The sequence below is a fragment of the Capsella rubella genome, unplaced genomic scaffold, assembly GCF_000375325.1.
Source record: "Capsella rubella cultivar Monte Gargano unplaced genomic scaffold, Caprub1_0 scaffold_7, whole genome shotgun sequence".
Taxonomy (NCBI): Eukaryota; Viridiplantae; Streptophyta; class Magnoliopsida; order Brassicales; family Brassicaceae; genus Capsella; species Capsella rubella.
Window position 1 is genome coordinate 3604836 of NW_006238917.1, and position 17063 is coordinate 3621898.

Genomic DNA, 17063 nt, shown 5'->3' on the forward strand with positions numbered 1-17063 from the left:
AAAAAATGAAAAAGAAACACATAATGCATGTAATATGAATGTATATACGTAAGAATTGTATATATGTAGGAATAGATGAATACGTATACATATGCAATATCAATCAATCATCCATGCATATGCGAAGGTAATTATTCAATGCACTATATATGTTAGCTTCTTATTTGTTACTAGGTTAGCATAACCTTATATTACTTTAGATTCCTTTGTAGAAAAAGCGGGTTATCTACAACATACGATCTGCAATCGACAAACCTGTGTCATTAGTCATTACCCCATTTAAAAATGGCGGATTTCACGGGACATTCAAATAATCATCACTGTTATAAAGCAAATCAATAAATTAAACTGAATCATTATCTTACACCCGTTTAAGCTAATAATTTTTGGTCAAAATCTGAAGCTGACGAAGTCCAAAACACACAGAATCGTGTCAGAACATTAAAAGCATACTTGTCCAAACAAGACAATGCCTCCTCTCTTTTTTTAATCGTACTTTGAAAAATATTGGGACAAGAAATCATCATAAAAGCCAAAAACGTGACCAATATGACAAAAAAGAAAAAAACAGTTAATTTCATCAAGTGGGTGTAGTGTTAAAGATAGGGGAAGAGAAAAATAGACAGAGATGGAGGGAATGTCTGAGTACTCTGACAAGACTTCCATTAAAAGCCATCACTTGCAGCCTTTGACCAAATCTTAACCCTTCGTTCGTTCCTATGTGTAAAACTCTTATTTCAAGACACAAGTACAAAATATAATATATTTTGTTTTTTCAGTAGTATAACTCTAATTTCCAAACACAAGAAGAAGAATGAAATCAAATCACATGTATATGAATATGTATATGTTCAAAATTAAGTCCCAATTTATTTGACTAAAAACCTTCAATGCAAAAGGGGTAGTAGTAACCAAATGTGGAAAATGGAATTCATCCGGTAATATTATTATTAGATGGGCACATTATAACGGTTACCTAACTTCTTATGTAAGAAAATATTGATGCGTGGTGTCAACGACCAAATCATAAGCTTCGTTTTTTAAATGTCACAAAACTCACAAATACATTTGAGCAGGTGCATAAAAATAGAATTATCTTTTTTGACCAAAAGAAAACAAAGAAGAGAATTGTTGTATTATTACGCCATCAGGTTCAAATATTGTGTGTCATTTACAGTACACCATTTATATCTTGAAAAGAATCCAGTCTAGTAATTGATTAAATCCTAAAAAGAATCTTAAGAACTAAATTTATGATTCTATAAAAACCCTTAATGAACAAAAAAGAAATGAAGTCTAAAAAAGAGAGAAGAGAGGTGTAGAAGTTAAATTGGGTTTAAAGGAACAGCTCATCTTCTTCTTTCCCCCGCCAAGTTCGGATCCTTTCTTCTCTCCACCTTCTCTCCATTTTCTTCCCTTCCAATTTACCTCTCAAGGAGTTAACACAAACCCACCAAATACTAAAACAAAACCATCAAGACAAAAAACATTTTTTAATTCTTTTCTTAGACATACAGAGAAAGAGACAGAGAGGGAGACACTGGGTTTGGTGTTTTTTTCTCCTTCTCTTCATTGAAACTTGTTCTTCTTCTTTCTTGTGAGGTTTTGATTAAATGGGTAATGTGACGTCAAATGTGGCGGCCAAGTTCGCATTCTTCCCTCCGGAGCCGGCAACATACGGCGTAACGAAGGATGAAGAGACCGGGAACCTAGTCTTTGCCGGAGTGTCGGCGGACAAGAACGTGGAAGTCCACCAGCTCACCACAAAGCCTGGCAACAAAGTTGTCGCCACGTTCTGGAAACACCCTTTTGCGAGATTCACGCTTCTCTATTCCCACGGCAATGCCGCTGATCTTGGCCAAATGGTCGAGCTCTTCATCGAGCTCCGTGCTCATCTCCGCGTCAACATCATGAGGTATATATATCATTAAACCTCACCAGAAACCAACAACAAAAAAACCTTTACGGGTTTTGTTAGATTCTTACATTTGACTTGTCTTTTTTGATTTTTTTTTTTTAATATATTTTTCATGTCCTGATGGCATTTGAAACAGTTATGATTATTCGGGCTATGGAGCTTCAACAGGAAAGGTAAACAAAAGAACAATCATACTAATTTTAAAACCTTAATGTGATTTTCAGATGGTTTTGTTTTCTCATTTTTTTTTTTAATTTTTGTCTGGTTCTTTTGGTATAGCCGTCTGAATTCAACACATATTATGACATAGAGGCAGTGTACAATTGCTTGAGGAGCGTTTATGATATCAAGCAAGAGGAGATAATTCTGTATGGACAGTCTGTAGGAAGTGGTCCAACGCTACACTTGGCTTCTCGGTTGAAGAGGCTGAGAGGAGTTGTTCTTCACAGCGCCATTCTCTCTGGAATTAGAGTTCTGTATCCTGTCAAAATGACCCTCTGGTTCGATATATTCAAAGTAAGGAAAAAAACATGCAAAAGAATGTGCATTTGCTTGGGTACATACTCTGTTCCTGTCTCATTTCTTTGTTTTGAATCTTTTACTGCAGAACATAGACAAGATTCGCCATGTCAACGCCCAAGTCCTTGTCATACATGTATGTAAAAAAGCTTTAGATCTTGTTGATTTGTGTGTCTTCATTTTGTTGATTTGTTCTGTGATGAGCTGCAGGGCACAAATGATGAGATTGTTGATTTGTCTCACGGTAAACGATTGTGGGAACTGGCGAAGGAGAAGTATGATCCGTTATGGGTGAAGGGAGGAGGGCATTGCAACCTCGAGACTTACCCTGAGTACATCAAGCACCTCAAAAAGTTCGTAAACGCAATGGAGAAACTCTCTCTAACCAATCCACCGACCAAACAACTAACTAATGAGCCCAGTATCACCGAGATTAAGCACAATCGGTGCTTGAAATTCGGGAAGAGGTAGTAGCAGCATAATCAGAAGACATTTGGTATGGTAGATTCCTTCTTTGGCATCGCATGGGCTTTCAACTCGGAACACTCAGAAGCTTGTTCAAAGTCATTTCCTCAATGTGATCAAAACAAATGCTAAAACACAGGGTCACAGCGGAACAGAGATCATCTAGGGAGGTATTGCAATGTAGAATGGTGCCCTGTCTTTGGGTATTTGCTCGATGTTCAATCTCCTGTAAAAATGTAGCACCAGGTTTGGGGTTTCTGTAGCAGATCATTACTTGTAGGAAAAGCAACAGAGAACAAATGTAATCAGCATTTTCTTCAACCCATCTAGTGTTCCTTAGCTAGACAAATAAGTAAAGTTCGTATGCTACTTGGATTAGTTATATCAATTTGTCAAAGAAAGTAAAAGGCTGGATTCTCTAGAAACATTACCACAAAATACTCTCACCATATAACTAACTATACAACTGAGATCAAGAGTACTAAATCATCTTAGGTTCTGGTTGTCTCATCTGGAGAATCTTGAGCCCCTCTGCCACAACTTAAATCAGTGTCTATTGAAGATTCACGATGAATGAAGGACGAATATTCATCATCATCTTTGGGTGGCTTATAGTCTTTACCCCTCCAAATCACGACCTGCTCCTTGTCAAATGTCACCAGGATGCAAGGGACCAAATCCTTCACACAAACTTAGATGTTAGTGTTTGTTCAAACAGATACCTGAAGCAGTAGAGAGGTCTCCAAAAGGCTTGACCAGAAGATGAAGTTGGACAGCAGAAAAAAGTGAGAGAGACAGAAAGAAACATCTCACCCTGAGCTTTGCTCCAATTTTCTTGTAATCCTTTCTCTCTAGTCCCGCGCAATCAATCCGTACCAATTCACTCACGAGGAAAGCATCTCTCACCATTGGAACAAGACTACCGTAATAGCCATTCTTGGCTGAAAAAATAATTTCAGCAAAAGTGATTAAGGTTATTGATACCACCAGCATTTAAAAATAATAAGACATGGAAAAGGTATGGACCAAGTTTTGTCAGGGCAGGAACCGCTAGCCCTTTCTTTCTCATTGCTTTGGTCTCTTCGATGCTTAGGCCATCAACTGTTGTTTTAATTAACCTAGGGTACACCGGTTCGTGAGGTTTCCACAACATCAGTGGGATCTTAGGCCTTTTCTTGGGATCGTAGTTTCGCCCTCTATATAACACAAGGGTACCACAGTGTTTAGACACTACCTGGCCAAACGTTTTGTCCTGTAATAACAGGCAACACTGTTGTAAGTGTCATTCTTAAGATTCCCTAGATAGCTAAAGACTAAAGTACATGGATCAAAAGACAAACAAGACAACATAATCATATACTGAAAGGAGAAATTTCATATTCATAAAAGGCAAAACCTCAAGGTGGAAGACAACGTTCTTCATATCGAGAGTTGGGACTCCAAGACATTTAACCCGAACTGCTTCAGCATGTTGCCAATGATTATAGATATCATTCAACATATTGTGAGTCAAACCATCTCGCCCTACACATACCCCCAAAGCAACCACTCAACATAGAAATAGCAGTATACAAAAGAGACGAAGAATCAATTCGTTATTGGTGACTAAGAAGAAAACATTTCTAAACAGGAATATATCCTTCTCCTGACAAGAAGAAACCCTTCAAAATTTCCCAATTTGATTGCATCTATTCATCTGACCATAAGGGAGTGAAGAAATGAATACCAAGATTGACTTGTCTTTTAGTTTTGTTCCTCTGACACAGCTCCACCAGAAATTTCCTTTCAGCTTCAGTGAGTGATGCCCCTTGGATCTTCTCCCTCAGTTTCTTTCTTTTCTCTTCCAGCTTCGGATCCTCCACTCCGTCCACGGACTCTACCTTAGGATCAACCGCGGGAGCACAGACTCCGGTCCATTGCCGGTCCAACCGTTGAGGACCGAAAGGAGAATACTTGGGTTCTCTCAAGCCAATTGGCCTAACATTTGAACTGCTCTCTGTGTAACTGAACCGGAAATCAAACGGAAGATCAGAGTGCACCTTCTTCACACCTTCCAGAGACGAAGGCGGGCGGTACTGCGGCTTCGCCTTCTTCTTCTTTTGGTTAAGGTCGTGATTTTCAGAGGCTGACGACAATGGCGGCGGCGGTTGGAAATTGTAATGGTCTCGGAGTCGGGACGAAGACACTGTTTGGTCGGAAGCGCTGTGAAGGCTGCGGGTGAGAAGTGTAAATGAGGATCGATTGTGGCGGGAGAGACGAATCATGAACATTTTTTGCTTCTACTGAGAGAAGTCTGAACCAAGCGGTTCTACAAACCTCAAAGAAAAATCCCAATCAAGGAAGAAGACGCTAGTTGTTTGTTTCCCTAGGAGGTACTCGGACTTCCTCACCCAAAGATGGGCCTGATTTTTTTTTTTTTTTTTTTTTTTTGTCGGCAGGATGGGCCTGATTAGACGCTGGTTGGTTGGTTAGTTGATTACAAATTGGTATGATTATAAGTTTTAAAACTTACAGACTAGAGTTTAACTTTAAAAGAAAGACCATACATAGTCTTGAAAAGTGTTACTACATTACTCCTCAACAAACTGCAGGATAAAGAAGATCCCTGCCCTTGAATGAGTAAACTCTTGAATATCACAGCTCAAAGAAAGATCAAATACAACAACATAAACGATCAATGCACAAGTAGAAAGATATTTGTACCAAGCCCAAATAAAACAAAGCAGTTTAATGCGAAGATAAAATCAACATACTCTAATCATAAAAAGGCAAACAAATACAATGCTAAGTCCTACTGTAGGTTGATTTTTTCCTTCCTTGCTCATCCAGAAGATGTACTCTTGAGTTTATAGTAATTGCTAAACCGGGATTAAACTGAGACAAGAGCAATTACTCTAAGTTTGTTACAAAAGTAAAGTTCTCCCAACTTTATTAGTCCATCTCCACAATTTGAGGCCTCCTCTCTGCACCTTTCTTGCGTATAAAAATACCCCATCTCAATGCAGCTTTAAGCTTAAGCCATCCAACTACAGCTTTCCCTGAGCCTCTACCTCCTTCTCTCCCATTACCTTTATCTATCTGAGCTTCACTGAAACCGTAACAGGACTCATTGTTATGACCAAACCCAAATGTCTTCAGGAAACTCTGCATATCATCGGTCTCAAGCATCACCGAACTCCTTGCTCGAATTTCCTCCGTGAATATATCTTCAAGGCCTCCATTGTATGAGCCTGAAACAGAAGAACTCTCCATCGATATGTAGTCTCGTAACTGAGTGCTAGCTTGTTGCACAAAAGGATACTCTATCAGATGCTGAGGAACTGATGAGTAGCCATTCGCAGTCTGTTCACATAGCTGAGTCTTTTGCTGCGTTTGATGGTTCTGAGCCATTTTTGGCTCCGGCGAGTTCTTTATTTCCTTCTTATCAACATCTGGTAAGCATTTCAACACCTTACCATCATACTCAACCGCTTTATGCCAGTTCTCGTAAGCAGTCTTCACCAAAATGTCGGCAGAAATCTGTTGAATTGCACAAAAGTTCAAAAGTTTCATCACTTTTTAAGTATGATCTTTAAAGACTGCAGATTCAAGATGCATTGAAGATGAAGAAGAAAATAAGATAGCTTAACAGAGAAATGCTTAACCTTTTGGTCATGGTTAAGAGATTCCATAGATAAGAAGTGGCCATTGGCAATTAGGCCTCGGAATTCATATATATGATTAAAGACAACGCCTGACGCATGTGTTTGCTCTGTGTAATAGACATATAGTTTCCCACCTAAGACACAGGTCTTTGCGTGCTCCACTGTGTTATCCCACATTTTATTTGACATTCCACTCCCAAGTAACTGTTAATCACACACCAAGAAAGAACATAAGCAAGAAAAGATCATTTGCTTGTGAGATGTTCACAATATAAAGATGCACATACGCTTCTTAGTTTCTGTGGATCCTTCATGAGTATCCGTAGGAAGTCTTCAACAGTCACGATGTTAGATTTTAGTAGCTTCTTGTGTAGCGCCCCATCTTTTGCTATTTTATCCAATCTCCAGACTTCATCATGTAAAGCCGGTGGATAATGTTTCTTGTATACTGTAAAAAAAACATCGCCAAATGATAATCCAAGATTGAGTTAGACAGTCCAAGAAACTATATATATTTGCTTATCAATTCAGTCCAAAGTTTTTACGATACTCACGTTCTCCTCTGTGATCTTTAACAGCAAATGGCTCTGTTTTAGCTTCACGAATGTGAAACCCGGATGCAGCCTTAACACCGAGTCTAAACTTTCTGCTCCGAATCCAGCTCGAATTGTCAGTAAAAGTAAGTTTTCCAAGAGTTCCCACACCTTCTTTAAGTATCACATGTCTGTCACCAGTCAAGATGGGACGTTTTCCTTCGCGTTCTTTCACTTCAAAGCTCTCAAAATGTTCTCTCGTCCAATCTTTGTCGTCTTCATCATTGAAGTCTCCGTCTAACACGACAATATTCAGCTTTGCCATTGATTCTTCTCCCGTTTGGATTATATTTCCGGTGGTTGCATCTATAAGAACCACGTGAATGGCTGAGCTTTGCTCTCCCTCAACTTTCCCACCTGTGAATAAATGAGGATGCATTCTTGTTCTGAACCGAAGTTGCAGGTTTTTTCCATTGAGGCCTTGAATCTTTTTCGGTTCTGGAGATCTGAAAACTCAAATTACTGTAAATAACATGGAACCATTCTAGCAAAGGTATATAAGTAGAGAAAATACCTTGAAGTAGATTTCGAGTTCTCCAACCTCGACAAGGCACGTTCCACCTCTTCACTGACCTGTCCATTGATCAACACCACAACCAAGTTTACACCTCCCGCAGCCCACAGGCTTCTCAAGATTTGGTCTATGTGGAAAATAAACTTCGAAATAGGATATCATACTTACAATTCTTCGAAATAATGGTTCCAAAGACGAGCATAGCCTCTGCAAACTATCTACCTTGACAGCTTCCACGATGACACTGTAGAACAGTCTTTCTTGTCATACAAAGACGTCTGAGAAAATTTGATGACCTTGCAAGGCTAGGCAAGACTATCGAAATTTTGAAAAACAAGAATTTTCACAGTGCCATGTTTTTGCCTTTTTGGATAGTGTAGTAATAAACATCTCAAAAAAAGCTCCAATCCAAAAAGAGTTCAGAATCACAGCCAAAAAATTCTAAAGTTACGACACAATAACACATGTTAAATGTGAGTTACCTTGCCAAAGCAGGAAGCTTCTGTCTCTTTGATTCTGGCAAGTTATCTGCATACTCTTGATTGTGTCCATGTCCTCTCTTGTTCATGGAATTATCCATTTAAAGTAAATAACTTATCAATATCAGTGCCTAGAGAGAAGAGAATTTAATGCACTTCCTTAAGTTCGAGAAAAGAACATTAGTCCTACACTAAGGAAGCTTCAGAGAGGAACACAGAAGATATAGAAACAGAGATTAGTTGAATCTAGAACCAAAGTCTAATAGATATTTTCTTTATCGAACTTTTTGTACAATCCACATGGAGTGGACGGTTTGCAGGAGTCACTGATGGTAGATCTAAGGCTTTTATGGATTCTGTCCCTCTGAGTATTAGAATAATGCAAACAGAGTACTTTAATGGCTGACGCTAAAAAATAGAAATAAAGACAGCTGTTTTTGTGAATGAAGGAATATTGAAAACCGAAACCGCGTGATACCTGGAGCGATCATTATTATGTTAACCTAAGTGCGTTTGACTTCTCTACTTTTTGTCTCTTCTCAGCTCTTCTCTCTGTTCACGAACTCTCATGTAACTTGACGTCTGAAAAAGTCTTTGTTAGGTTTTTAAGCAAAGCAGAAAACAGAGTCCAAGTGACTCTCTTGGTCCTCTTGTGCTTAGATTAAGCCATGGTATATTAATATCACAGTCATGTATCAATTCTACCTTTAATGCAGTCGTATTAACTCACAGACTTTACTGTCTCAGTAACATGTAACATTCAACAAACCAAAGATAAGCCTAAGCTCGGATTTGACTAGCTGAGGTACCTAGCTCATTCTTTTCTTTGGCTCTTGGTTATTGATAATGTGATGGTTTGGGGTTCCCAATGAACACGAACCATAAAATACATAAACGACTTCTTATCTAACAAGAGAAGCAAGTGAAACTTCATGGTAGAGAAATGGACACTTTTATATATGAAGAAAAGTTAATACAGGGCTACGCCTTTCTTTAGCTACATTCCAATCCAAGGGCAAAAACAAAACAAAAAACTACATATATGGAGAAACGTGGAAGATAGGACTTTGCCGTGACAATTAAACAACTTCCTTTACTTGAGTTGAGCTGTGAAAATTCAATTTCTCAGAGCTAAAATCTTCAAGGTAGACTGAGAAGTGCAATCAGTTTACTCACCTTCCCAACCTGATTGCCGAGCTCTCTTCTCCCACAAAGAAGTGATCTTCCTCTCCTTGATCAACAAAGCTTCGGCTCTCTCTCTAGCTGATTCACAAATCTCAGTGGCGGCATTGCACTTTTCAGCCTCCTTTTGGTACTGAGATGCAACCCTTTTAGCTTCTGCGAGGGTAACATTCATATGACGGCTATGCTCATCTGCAACTGCTTCTTGCAGCTTCAGCTCCTCAGTCAGAAGGTCCACAAATTGCTTCTCCATCTCTTGTTTGAGCTCTGGATCATCACTTCCACAATCTGTTCACAACACAAATCAGAATTCATTTCCGGTATTTAACACCAACTGAAGAACATCTTGACAAGAGAATACCAAAAAAATCTATATGCGGAAAGGGAATGATAAAGTGTTCGAGTCAGATCACAGATAACAAGCAGAGTATCAGTGACAAAATGAAAAGCCTGTTCTGCCATCAAGCTTCTATCAAGATTGAAAATGGCTATTGATTCATCAAATGACTTGTAAGATCCTAGACTTAGAAAACACCAGAAAAATGAGGAATTTGGAAATAAGAAGGAGAATTACAAGGAAACCAATCTGCCATGTTACTTCGTTAGACAGAAATGAAAGCTCCTCAATAACTATCAAACCACATAGTAACATGAAGGAAACAACACAGACGTAAGTAAACAAAAAGTCAAGCTCAGAATCGAGATCTGACCTGTAATAGAGAGATTTGCAAGCCCTGCAAGACAAAAAAAAAACGAAGGCAACTTGTTAAACAATATACAAGTCGAGATTCTTTCTTACTAATTAGAGAAAAAAAAAAAAGATTTAAGCCTAAAAGAGATAGGTTGATTGAAAGATCTAGTGTTGAAACCAAACAAGATCAGATGCTTCATAGCAAGATCACCAAATCGAAATTTTAGGAAAAGGGCATCTTAAACGTGTGACCAATACTCATAAAGGAACTAAATTTCAGAACACACTCGTAATCACGAATCCAATTATAAAACGAGGAACATCTAGATCCAATCAGAAAAGAAAAGGTAGGCATACCAGGAGCAATCTGAAGGAGAGACAAAGGAGGTGGACAATCACAAACGCAAGGAGGACAAAGAGAGTTAGTACGAGTGGATCCAACGAAACCCTTGTTGAATTTCCAATAGAGAGCAGGTCCACACACAACTAAAGCTGACACAACCGCGAAAATCACCAGACATCTCATGCAATCTCCAGATCGACGAGCCATCGTTGTGGAAGAAGAACAGAATGGCGAAGCCAACGAATCAGAGTCAGAAGTGCAGCAACAATGGCGATTAGTGTGTAGATAGATACTGTCAGCGTAAAAATGGACGAATTGAAAAACAGAGCTGAGTGTTGATGTGCCAAACGCGGAGAAACTACCATAAACGACTGCGTTTCAAATGAGTCCGGTTCAGATGTCGGTGGTGCATTTTTCTCACGTAATCACTGTACTAAATAAGTAACACTAATTTATTACGGTTTCACCTTATTTTGAATTCCATAATCTCAGTATACATATATGTCGTTGACAAAAAGACACCTTATTATAATTTCTTTACAAATTGGTTGATTGGGTCAACACTCAACAACATATGAAAACCGAGCTACGTGTTAGTGAAGATTAGAATGTTAAATGTATCGATTTTGATGAAACTACTTATCGTACATATACTGTATATAGTTGTGTTTCTCTCAAGTGATATCATATACAGGGATACTATAATTTTTATCTCGGCTGAAAGATGAAAATAATCGATTATTTTAATTTTACTATTGGGCGTAATGTCATCCCAACGCACATGAAAAACACACGGTGTTTCTAATAACTGCCTTGCTCTTCTTGTCTCAGATCACTGTAATATTCACTGATCCATTTCTCCATCTCTGCAACTTCTTGTCTCCTTTGTTCTTTCAGCCACTCAGGATCTTCTTTTGTAGCAGCCCTGAGATCCGCATGGTGAGCTCCTGCTTTACACACACTATTTTTAGTTTCCATATAATAGTTGTGTCTGTGTGTGTGTATTCACTCTTAAATTTCACAAACGTTTAACCTTTCTTGGTCACAAGCGCAATGATGCTGCTCGATATGTTCTTCAGAATCCTGAAAACTCCAGTAACGCATCTCAACTCCGCGATCTTTTTATACGGACATGGAATATGGAATGAGGGATGAGTGACTTTACCCTTCTCTGCTCCATGGATCCTGCATTCCATTCGAGAATATAATGTTGCTACCAAATCTCTTCAACACCATCTCTATTCTCTGCAATAACCATACTCTCATCAAAAGCTGAGCGTTTAGGTCTGCTATTCAGGAAAAGATAAGAAGCAAAATTTAAACAAACCTGACCGCCAAATTCGGTGGTAATCCAGTGTGGTCTAGGCTTGACACCATATTCCCTTAAACAGTATTCTTGGTCTCCTTTGTCATCATTTTCGAATGGTTGAAACATGCTCTGGTTCGAACAGCTTATTGGCATTACCATCTCTGTGCAAGCCTTTTTCAAAACGATATTATCATTGATCCAGTCGTAAGTTGAATAACAAATTTTGTGAACTGTTCAAATAATTATCAAAAAGGAAACAGATAGACTCATGAATACCTGCCAATACCAACCATTGACTCCATGAGGATCAGTTTCGTTTTCAATATCGAAGCACTTCTCTGAACCTGAATAGTTGTAGTATAAGCTTGCAGCTGCAAATGCACGATCAAGATTGCTGGCTTCTGGAGGAAACCCGTCGATGATCTTGCACATCTGATGTAATAAGATGTCTCATTGTGAATAAACCGGTACAAGAAACAAGTTACTTTTTACACTCTTAACATGTCTTACCTCCTCCACTGGGTAAGCAGGCAGTGGAGCCATGAAATTTGCTGGAGTTGGATAATTAACCATTGCTGTATTAACAAAGGCTGAATCTAGCCACTGTGAGGCAGCAGTGACATTGTGAAGACCCCTGTGATTTGTTAAATATTAGACAATAGATCATCACAAGATAAGAGGGCTCGAAGATTAGCTTTGCCAACAATGAGGGAAAGCAGATTTTTACTTGCAAGATCTGAACTTTTTGCTGAGTTCTTGTAAGCCATCTTTCATGGTGGAAAAAACCCCAGCTTCTCTTGATGACTTCAAAACAGTTAACACTCACGTCCTGCTCATAATACGAGGCATGAGAAACTCATCACTGAATAGAACTTTTGTACTAACCGCGTTAGAAATAGACAGACCTTGAAATCTTGAGAAATGGAGTCATAGAAGCTCGAAGACGGAACAATCTTATCAAACTGCAGAATTGGAGCAGAGGATGCTAATGCGCCAATTGCAATATGTGGATATTTCAGCCTGAACCATGCTGCAAGCACTGTCTCAGGAGATGGAGTACAACGGAAGATAATTTATAAGAACCGATGTGTAGTAATAAGAAGTGAACAATTGAGTGGAAATCTGTAAGCTTACTTCCACCATAAGAGCCACCAAGGACTACGACAGGAGATGCTTCTGACGATAAATTTTGCTTCAAGCTTCGTATCAAGATTGCATAATCAGCCAATGCTTGCTGTGAGTTCAGGTATCCCATTGCCTTGGCTGACCTGGGGGGCTTAGACTCTCCATAGAATCTATGCTGCAAGGATATATATAAAACAAGACAAACCGAGCAGCATTAGTGTTTTCAAGTTAGATTCTTCAGATAAGAGATGTATTAAGCGATTATGCAAAAGCTTTTACTTCAATAAAGACAAGAAGAGCCTCGAACTTGGGAGCAATGTCCAACATGAAGCCAGTGTTGGAAGCAAACCATTCAATATCACCTTCATTGCCTGTGTAGACAAAGATGGGGCCACCTTTGCGCCAGAAATGGCTACTGATGAGGTACTTCTGGTGGAAGATTCTGTAGCTCTCTGGTTGGAAACTAAAGTGGTCAAGATTCTGTGGGAAATAATGAGTTTGAAAGTGAAAGGGTAACTCTGCCTTTGACTTGGAGATCTTCATGTTTTGTCTCAAAGATAAAAGATGGTAGGAACCTCCTGGAGGATACTTTGCATCTGCAACAACAGTAAAGAAGAAGAATACAAGCCATAAACCAGCTGACATTCTCTCCATGACTCTCTCTCTGCTTCTTTAAGAGGAAGAACAACTCAAACACACAGAGACAATAAATAAGAAGATGTGTATTTGGTCTTGTGTCTCTGTCAGATTTTGGTCTAGAGTTACCAGGTAAACTCTTTTGGGAGCTTGTGGAGGAAAAATAAGTGAGATATATAAGGAAACCTTGTCTTGTTTGTACATAACTTTTCATGACTCTCTCTCTCTCTCTCAAGAATGATGCTACCACAAAAAGAAGTAACAGCTACACATCATACAAGTGGATGTGTGATCCGAAGAGATGGAATTAGCCATCTCCACACACACCATGATTACACAAATATTTCTATTTTTCATTGTTAACATCCACTTCTTCAAGTGAGAATAAGAACACTAAATTTTCCGTGATGCACTATAGAAAAGCACATGGCTCTAAGCCTCTAAGCAAGTTTATTACAAAACTAGAAACTAATTGACAGTTTTCTTTTTCTGGAGATTAATCTGAAACAAGAATGATAGAGACTAAGTTCTTTAGCCAGCTAAACAATAATTGTAAACAAATTGATTACACAATTTGTAATAAACACAAACAAATTAACTTCAAACTAGCAAGTCTGAAAATGAATACTTTCCAACAGTCATATTCTTGATCAAAACAGATTTCGATATCACATCAGTTAGTTGAGTTGTCACAAAATTGTAGTTGAAAGTTCTTTCATTCAATCTTGAATTCGTATTCGCAATTAGCGTGTGTTTGTAGCAATCTATAATGCTATTAAAGCTTTCTAGATGATATTCCCATATTTCTTATAATCTTTTTTAATTGTATCTTGTTTGAGTTAGATTATTCTGAAATCTTTTCTTAGCAACGCACATCGGACAATATTAATATGCCCATTGCTCATTATGGCGAACATTTCAATAAGATCTCTTCAAGACAAAACCATCAATTTTATTATAATCATATGCCCGCTGCTCACAGCTAATCATATACTAAAAGCATAAATAAAGCTTTTAACAGAAAAGATTTTGAAATTAAAAGATAATGCATGTCACAGAAGAGGACTCAGATTCGCCTTTTCTCAGACAGATTTAGAGGATATACCCATCCGCCATGGCTGCTAACAAAGAAAAAAGAGTTCCTTTTTCCTTATAACCCCGCCATGAAAGAGAGTGTTACCGCATGTCTGGTCTATAGACTTCTTATGAATCATCATAGTCTCACATCAAGAAGAAGAAGAAGAAGAAGAAAAAGATAGAGATCCAGGCAAAGCAGAAACAGTAAATCGAGGAACATCAGAAGTAGTAGTAGTTGGTGGTGGTGGTGGAGGAGGAGATTTGATTGGACGATTCATCACCACTTTTAACAAGTGGTTCGTCAACAAAGAATTGAAATCATCGGAGCCGCTTCCACCGGAAGAAAAATTCTCCGGGAGCAGAACCTCATACTTAAACTAATGAGAGCAAAACCCTAAAGTTCACTCCTTTTTGGGAATTTATATAGTACCCAATTTCCAGTTTCACCCTCCGATGATCCAGCTAAAAGGGTATAACGGTCATTCATGGAAGAATGCAAAATTACAACAATGTAGTAACACTTTTACCAAAAAAGTAAAGAAACCTTAGATGGCCTCTTTGCCTTTCTGCTTAACTAATCTTGTGTCAATGACTTGTCCTGATGCGTTGATAGTATAAGTAACCTGTTTATGATAAACAAAGAAGACATTATTTCACCTTTGTTATGTTTTTTTTTGGTCTTGAAAACATATCTTATCAGAAGAAAGAATGTAGTGGAAGAAACTACTTACAAACTCTGAGAAGCTAACTCTGTGAATAAGAAACCCATCTTCCATTTCTCTGACATAAAATTATGCATTTCTCTCAGACATTAAGATAGAGCTTTCATAGTTTATGATTAATAATGTCATAAGAGATCTTGTTACCTCTTACTATCATACGTTAGACCTCGGTTCTCTGATTGACTAGGAACCGTTATGCATGCAGGGCTCTCATTCCTGCCTCCGCTGGTGCAGCCTTTTTCGCTTATATATAAGTTCTTGTACCATCAAAAATTGTCCTCTCAGATTAATCATAAACTTTGATATGTTCCATCAAATTTCTCAGCAATACAATGGAATATATTTCAATGTCTTACCACTCCATATTTGGTCATGATTTCATGAAATGTCCTTGCAACTTCCTTGGCTTCTTTAGTTACAGTATAGGCGAGTAACGGGTGTAATCCAACAACAATACGCCTGTATCAAGAACAACTATTGATAACTTAACTCATTGGACAGATTTTGAAGAGCAGAGAGCAAAATGGGTCACAAAAAGTGACAGAGCACTTGTTGCAGTATTTTCTACAAGTTCTTGAGAGATCAAGAGAGTATATGCGCTGAAATAACCAACTTACCAGTCTCCATCTGCTGCTTTAAGAATCCTTGTTAGCCCTTTCAATTGGCTGATCGTGGGGCCATTTAATGATCCACCGAGCACTTCCTTCAGTTTCAATCAATCAGATAAATGAAGCGAATAAATCAAAAGAAGCATAACAAACTTTCTGTCAAATTAACAAAAACAAACTGATTCTACCTGCTGCAATGAACCAATGTCTAGGAAAACAACATCCAAGGATCCACCAAAAGGCATTGCGATGCGCTCTCTGGAATATCCGGATCCTTTCTTTATAGTGTACCTAAAACGCATCTAATTTATTAGTCTTCTTGTTACATCAACAGAACTTAAGCTAACCATACGAATTGATTAGTCTTCTTCCACAGGATCAAGTTACCATGGAAGTTTCAGTGAGGAAGACACTCGAGTCGCCTGCGAAAGATCAATACACTACACTCATTACTCATACTAACTACTCAACGAAAGAGATTCAGAACTTTTCTGCCTAATCAAGGAGGCACAACAAATAAACCCCCAAAATCCAAAATTAAGCTTAAGAACTGACATTTTGCAGGAGTGGATCTTTTTCTCCAAGTTCACTTGAGCTTACCACAAATTTTGCCTTGTAAGTTTCTGCAGCTTTCTCCATCTTCATCGATCAAACGGTAACAAAATAAGTACAAGATCATGTTTTGACCTTAAAACTCAAATTTGTGGATCTGAGGAGGCTTGAAAATCTATAAAGAACCAAACTTTGATACTGAAACCAATGGATTAAATAACTAGATAAATTGCAGAGACAGACGACAACAAATTTCATGCTCCCAACCAAAAACGGAAAAAGATGAGAAGAAACAAACCAATCGGAGAAGGCGAGTTTGGTGGTGAAGAGGCCTGAAACCTCCTCCGGCGACGGAGATGAAATAAAGATCTAGAGGTGCGGCATTGCCACCGTCGTTATTACTAGAGAAGAATGGGTGACCCAAATGCAGAGACACATAGACGATGAGACAGAGAGATAATTGTATGAAGATTGTACAACCCCATGACGATTGCTTCATGCCTCTTTTTTTCTAGATTGAAACTGTTAAGGTTCTTCTCTTTTTTGTTTTTTTTTAAGTGGTGGTAAGAGACTGCAGCATATTAGCATGATGATGAAGAACATGTCATATTCACACACACACACCCAAAAATTATTTCTTAATGGAACAAATAATTAAAGATGAGATCACATCACATCGTACACGG

The 17063-nt window shown here is 38.4% G+C and overlaps 7 protein-coding genes across 8 annotated transcripts; 2 read left to right on the plus strand and 5 right to left on the minus strand.

Annotated features, from left to right (window-relative positions):
- Positions 1-1143: 1143 nt before the first annotated feature.
- On the plus strand, positions 1144-3293 carry LOC17880088 (protein ABHD17C). The gene is made up of 5 exons (XM_006282623.2): positions 1144-1915; positions 2055-2091; positions 2198-2434; positions 2526-2573; positions 2648-3293. Exons 1-5 carry the CDS (start codon positions 1614-1616, stop codon positions 2906-2908), a joined length of 885 nt encoding a protein of 294 aa, XP_006282685.1. The 5' UTR covers positions 1144-1613; the 3' UTR covers positions 2909-3293.
- On the minus strand, positions 3252-5287 carry LOC17879505 (CRS2-associated factor 1, mitochondrial). Its single transcript, XM_006283789.2, has 5 exons — positions 4629-5287; positions 4299-4426; positions 3929-4154; positions 3716-3843; positions 3252-3582 (listed from the first exon to the last, which is right to left on the minus strand). The coding sequence occupies exons 1-5, from the start codon at positions 5170-5172 to the stop codon at positions 3394-3396; spliced, it is 1215 nt and encodes a 404-aa protein (XP_006283851.1). The 5' UTR covers positions 5173-5287; the 3' UTR covers positions 3252-3393.
- A 162-nt stretch (positions 5288-5449) lies between these two features.
- LOC17878785 (calmodulin-binding protein 60 F) lies at positions 5450-8631 on the minus strand. Its single transcript, XM_006283397.2, has 7 exons — positions 8136-8631; positions 7822-7897; positions 7654-7712; positions 7101-7585; positions 6834-6994; positions 6547-6750; positions 5450-6421 (listed from the first exon to the last, which is right to left on the minus strand). The coding sequence occupies exons 1-7, from the start codon at positions 8231-8233 to the stop codon at positions 5834-5836; spliced, it is 1671 nt and encodes a 556-aa protein (XP_006283459.1). The 5' UTR covers positions 8234-8631; the 3' UTR covers positions 5450-5833.
- A 434-nt stretch (positions 8632-9065) lies between these two features.
- On the minus strand, positions 9066-10675 carry LOC17878075. Its single transcript, XM_006284579.2, has 3 exons — positions 10363-10675; positions 10025-10048; positions 9066-9602 (listed from the first exon to the last, which is right to left on the minus strand). Exons 1-3 carry the CDS (start codon positions 10553-10555, stop codon positions 9301-9303), a joined length of 519 nt encoding a protein of 172 aa, XP_006284641.1. The 5' UTR covers positions 10556-10675; the 3' UTR covers positions 9066-9300.
- A 270-nt stretch (positions 10676-10945) lies between these two features.
- Positions 10946-13606, minus strand: LOC17879161 (lysosomal Pro-X carboxypeptidase). Its single transcript, XM_023779023.1, is given in 11 exon segments — positions 10946-11295; positions 11382-11431; positions 11514-11593; positions 11676-11828; positions 11934-12089; positions 12168-12291; positions 12385-12444; positions 12446-12486; positions 12563-12696; positions 12792-12957; positions 13062-13606. Coding segments are annotated over 11 exon segments (1485 nt in total). The 5' UTR covers positions 13437-13606; the 3' UTR covers positions 10946-11149.
- Positions 13607-14532: 926 nt separating this feature from the next.
- Positions 14533-14900, plus strand: LOC111829280. Its single transcript, XM_023777984.1, has 2 exons — positions 14533-14556; positions 14628-14900. Exons 1-2 carry the CDS (start codon positions 14533-14535, stop codon positions 14874-14876), a joined length of 273 nt encoding a protein of 90 aa, XP_023633752.1. The 3' UTR covers positions 14877-14900.
- Positions 14891-16942, minus strand: LOC17877433. Of its 2 annotated transcripts, none has more exons than XM_023778864.1 (9): positions 16676-16942; positions 16426-16464; positions 16213-16247; positions 16014-16116; positions 15835-15920; positions 15574-15676; positions 15362-15474; positions 15227-15275; positions 14891-15118 (listed from the first exon to the last, which is right to left on the minus strand). In XM_023778864.1, exons 1-9 carry the CDS (start codon positions 16874-16876, stop codon positions 15041-15043), a joined length of 807 nt encoding a protein of 268 aa, XP_023634632.1. In that variant the 5' UTR covers positions 16877-16942; the 3' UTR covers positions 14891-15040. The 2 variants fall into 2 exon arrangements, with proteins under 2 accessions (XP_023634632.1, XP_006284271.1); XM_006284209.2 differs by having other exon boundaries at positions 16381-16464; positions 16676-16938.
- Positions 16943-17063: the final 121 nt, after the last annotated feature.

Excerpts from the sequence above, each read along its gene's own strand:
- LOC111829280 (XM_023777984.1), top strand. The coding sequence starts at position 14,533 with ATGGCTGCTAACAAAGAAAAAAGA. Across the intron at positions 14,557-14,627 it reads CTGCTAACAAAGAAAAAAGA|ATCATCATAGTCTCACATCA; the intron begins GTTCCTTTTTCC and ends GACTTCTTATGA.
- LOC17879505 (XM_006283789.2), bottom strand. The coding sequence starts at position 5,172 with ATGTTCATGATTCGTCTCTCCCGCCACAATCGATCCTCATTTACACTT. Across the intron at positions 4,427-4,628 it reads TAAAAGACAAGTCAATCTTG|GGCGAGATGGTTTGACTCAC; the intron begins GTATTCATTTCT and ends GGGTATGTGTAG. Across the intron at positions 3,583-3,715 it reads AAATTGGAGCAAAGCTCAGG|GATTTGGTCCCTTGCATCCT; the intron begins GTGAGATGTTTC and ends GTTTGTGTGAAG.
- LOC17878785 (XM_006283397.2), bottom strand. The coding sequence starts at position 8,233 with ATGGATAATTCCATGAACAAGAGAGGACATGGACACAATCAAGAGTAT. Across the intron at positions 6,995-7,100 it reads TAAAGATCACAGAGGAGAAC|TATACAAGAAACATTATCCA; the intron begins GTGAGTATCGTA and ends TTTTTTTTACAG. Across the intron at positions 6,751-6,833 it reads ATCCACAGAAACTAAGAAGC|TTACTTGGGAGTGGAATGTC; the intron begins GTATGTGCATCT and ends TGTGATTAACAG.
- LOC17878075 (XM_006284579.2), bottom strand. The coding sequence starts at position 10,555 with ATGGCTCGTCGATCTGGAGATTGCATGAGATGTCTGGTGATTTTCGCG. Across the intron at positions 10,049-10,362 it reads TCTCCTTCAGATTGCTCCTG|GGCTTGCAAATCTCTCTATT; the intron begins GTATGCCTACCT and ends TTTGTCTTGCAG. Across the intron at positions 9,603-10,024 it reads TGCAAATCTCTCTATTACAG|ATTGTGGAAGTGATGATCCA; the intron begins GTCAGATCTCGA and ends TGTTGTGAACAG.
- LOC17877433 (XM_006284209.2), bottom strand. The coding sequence starts at position 16,876 with ATGAAGCAATCGTCATGGGGTTGTACAATCTTCATACAATTATCTCTC. Across the intron at positions 15,677-15,834 it reads AAAGCAGCAGATGGAGACTG|GCGTATTGTTGTTGGATTAC; the intron begins GTAAGTTGGTTA and ends TTCTTGATACAG. Across the intron at positions 15,475-15,573 it reads TCATGACCAAATATGGAGTG|AACTTATATATAAGCGAAAA; the intron begins GTAAGACATTGA and ends TGATGGTACAAG.
- LOC17880088 (XM_006282623.2), top strand. The coding sequence starts at position 1,614 with ATGGGTAATGTGACGTCAAATGTGGCGGCCAAGTTCGCATTCTTCCCT. Across the intron at positions 2,092-2,197 it reads ATGGAGCTTCAACAGGAAAG|CCGTCTGAATTCAACACATA; the intron begins GTAAACAAAAGA and ends CTTTTGGTATAG. Across the intron at positions 2,435-2,525 it reads TCTGGTTCGATATATTCAAA|AACATAGACAAGATTCGCCA; the intron begins GTAAGGAAAAAA and ends CTTTTACTGCAG.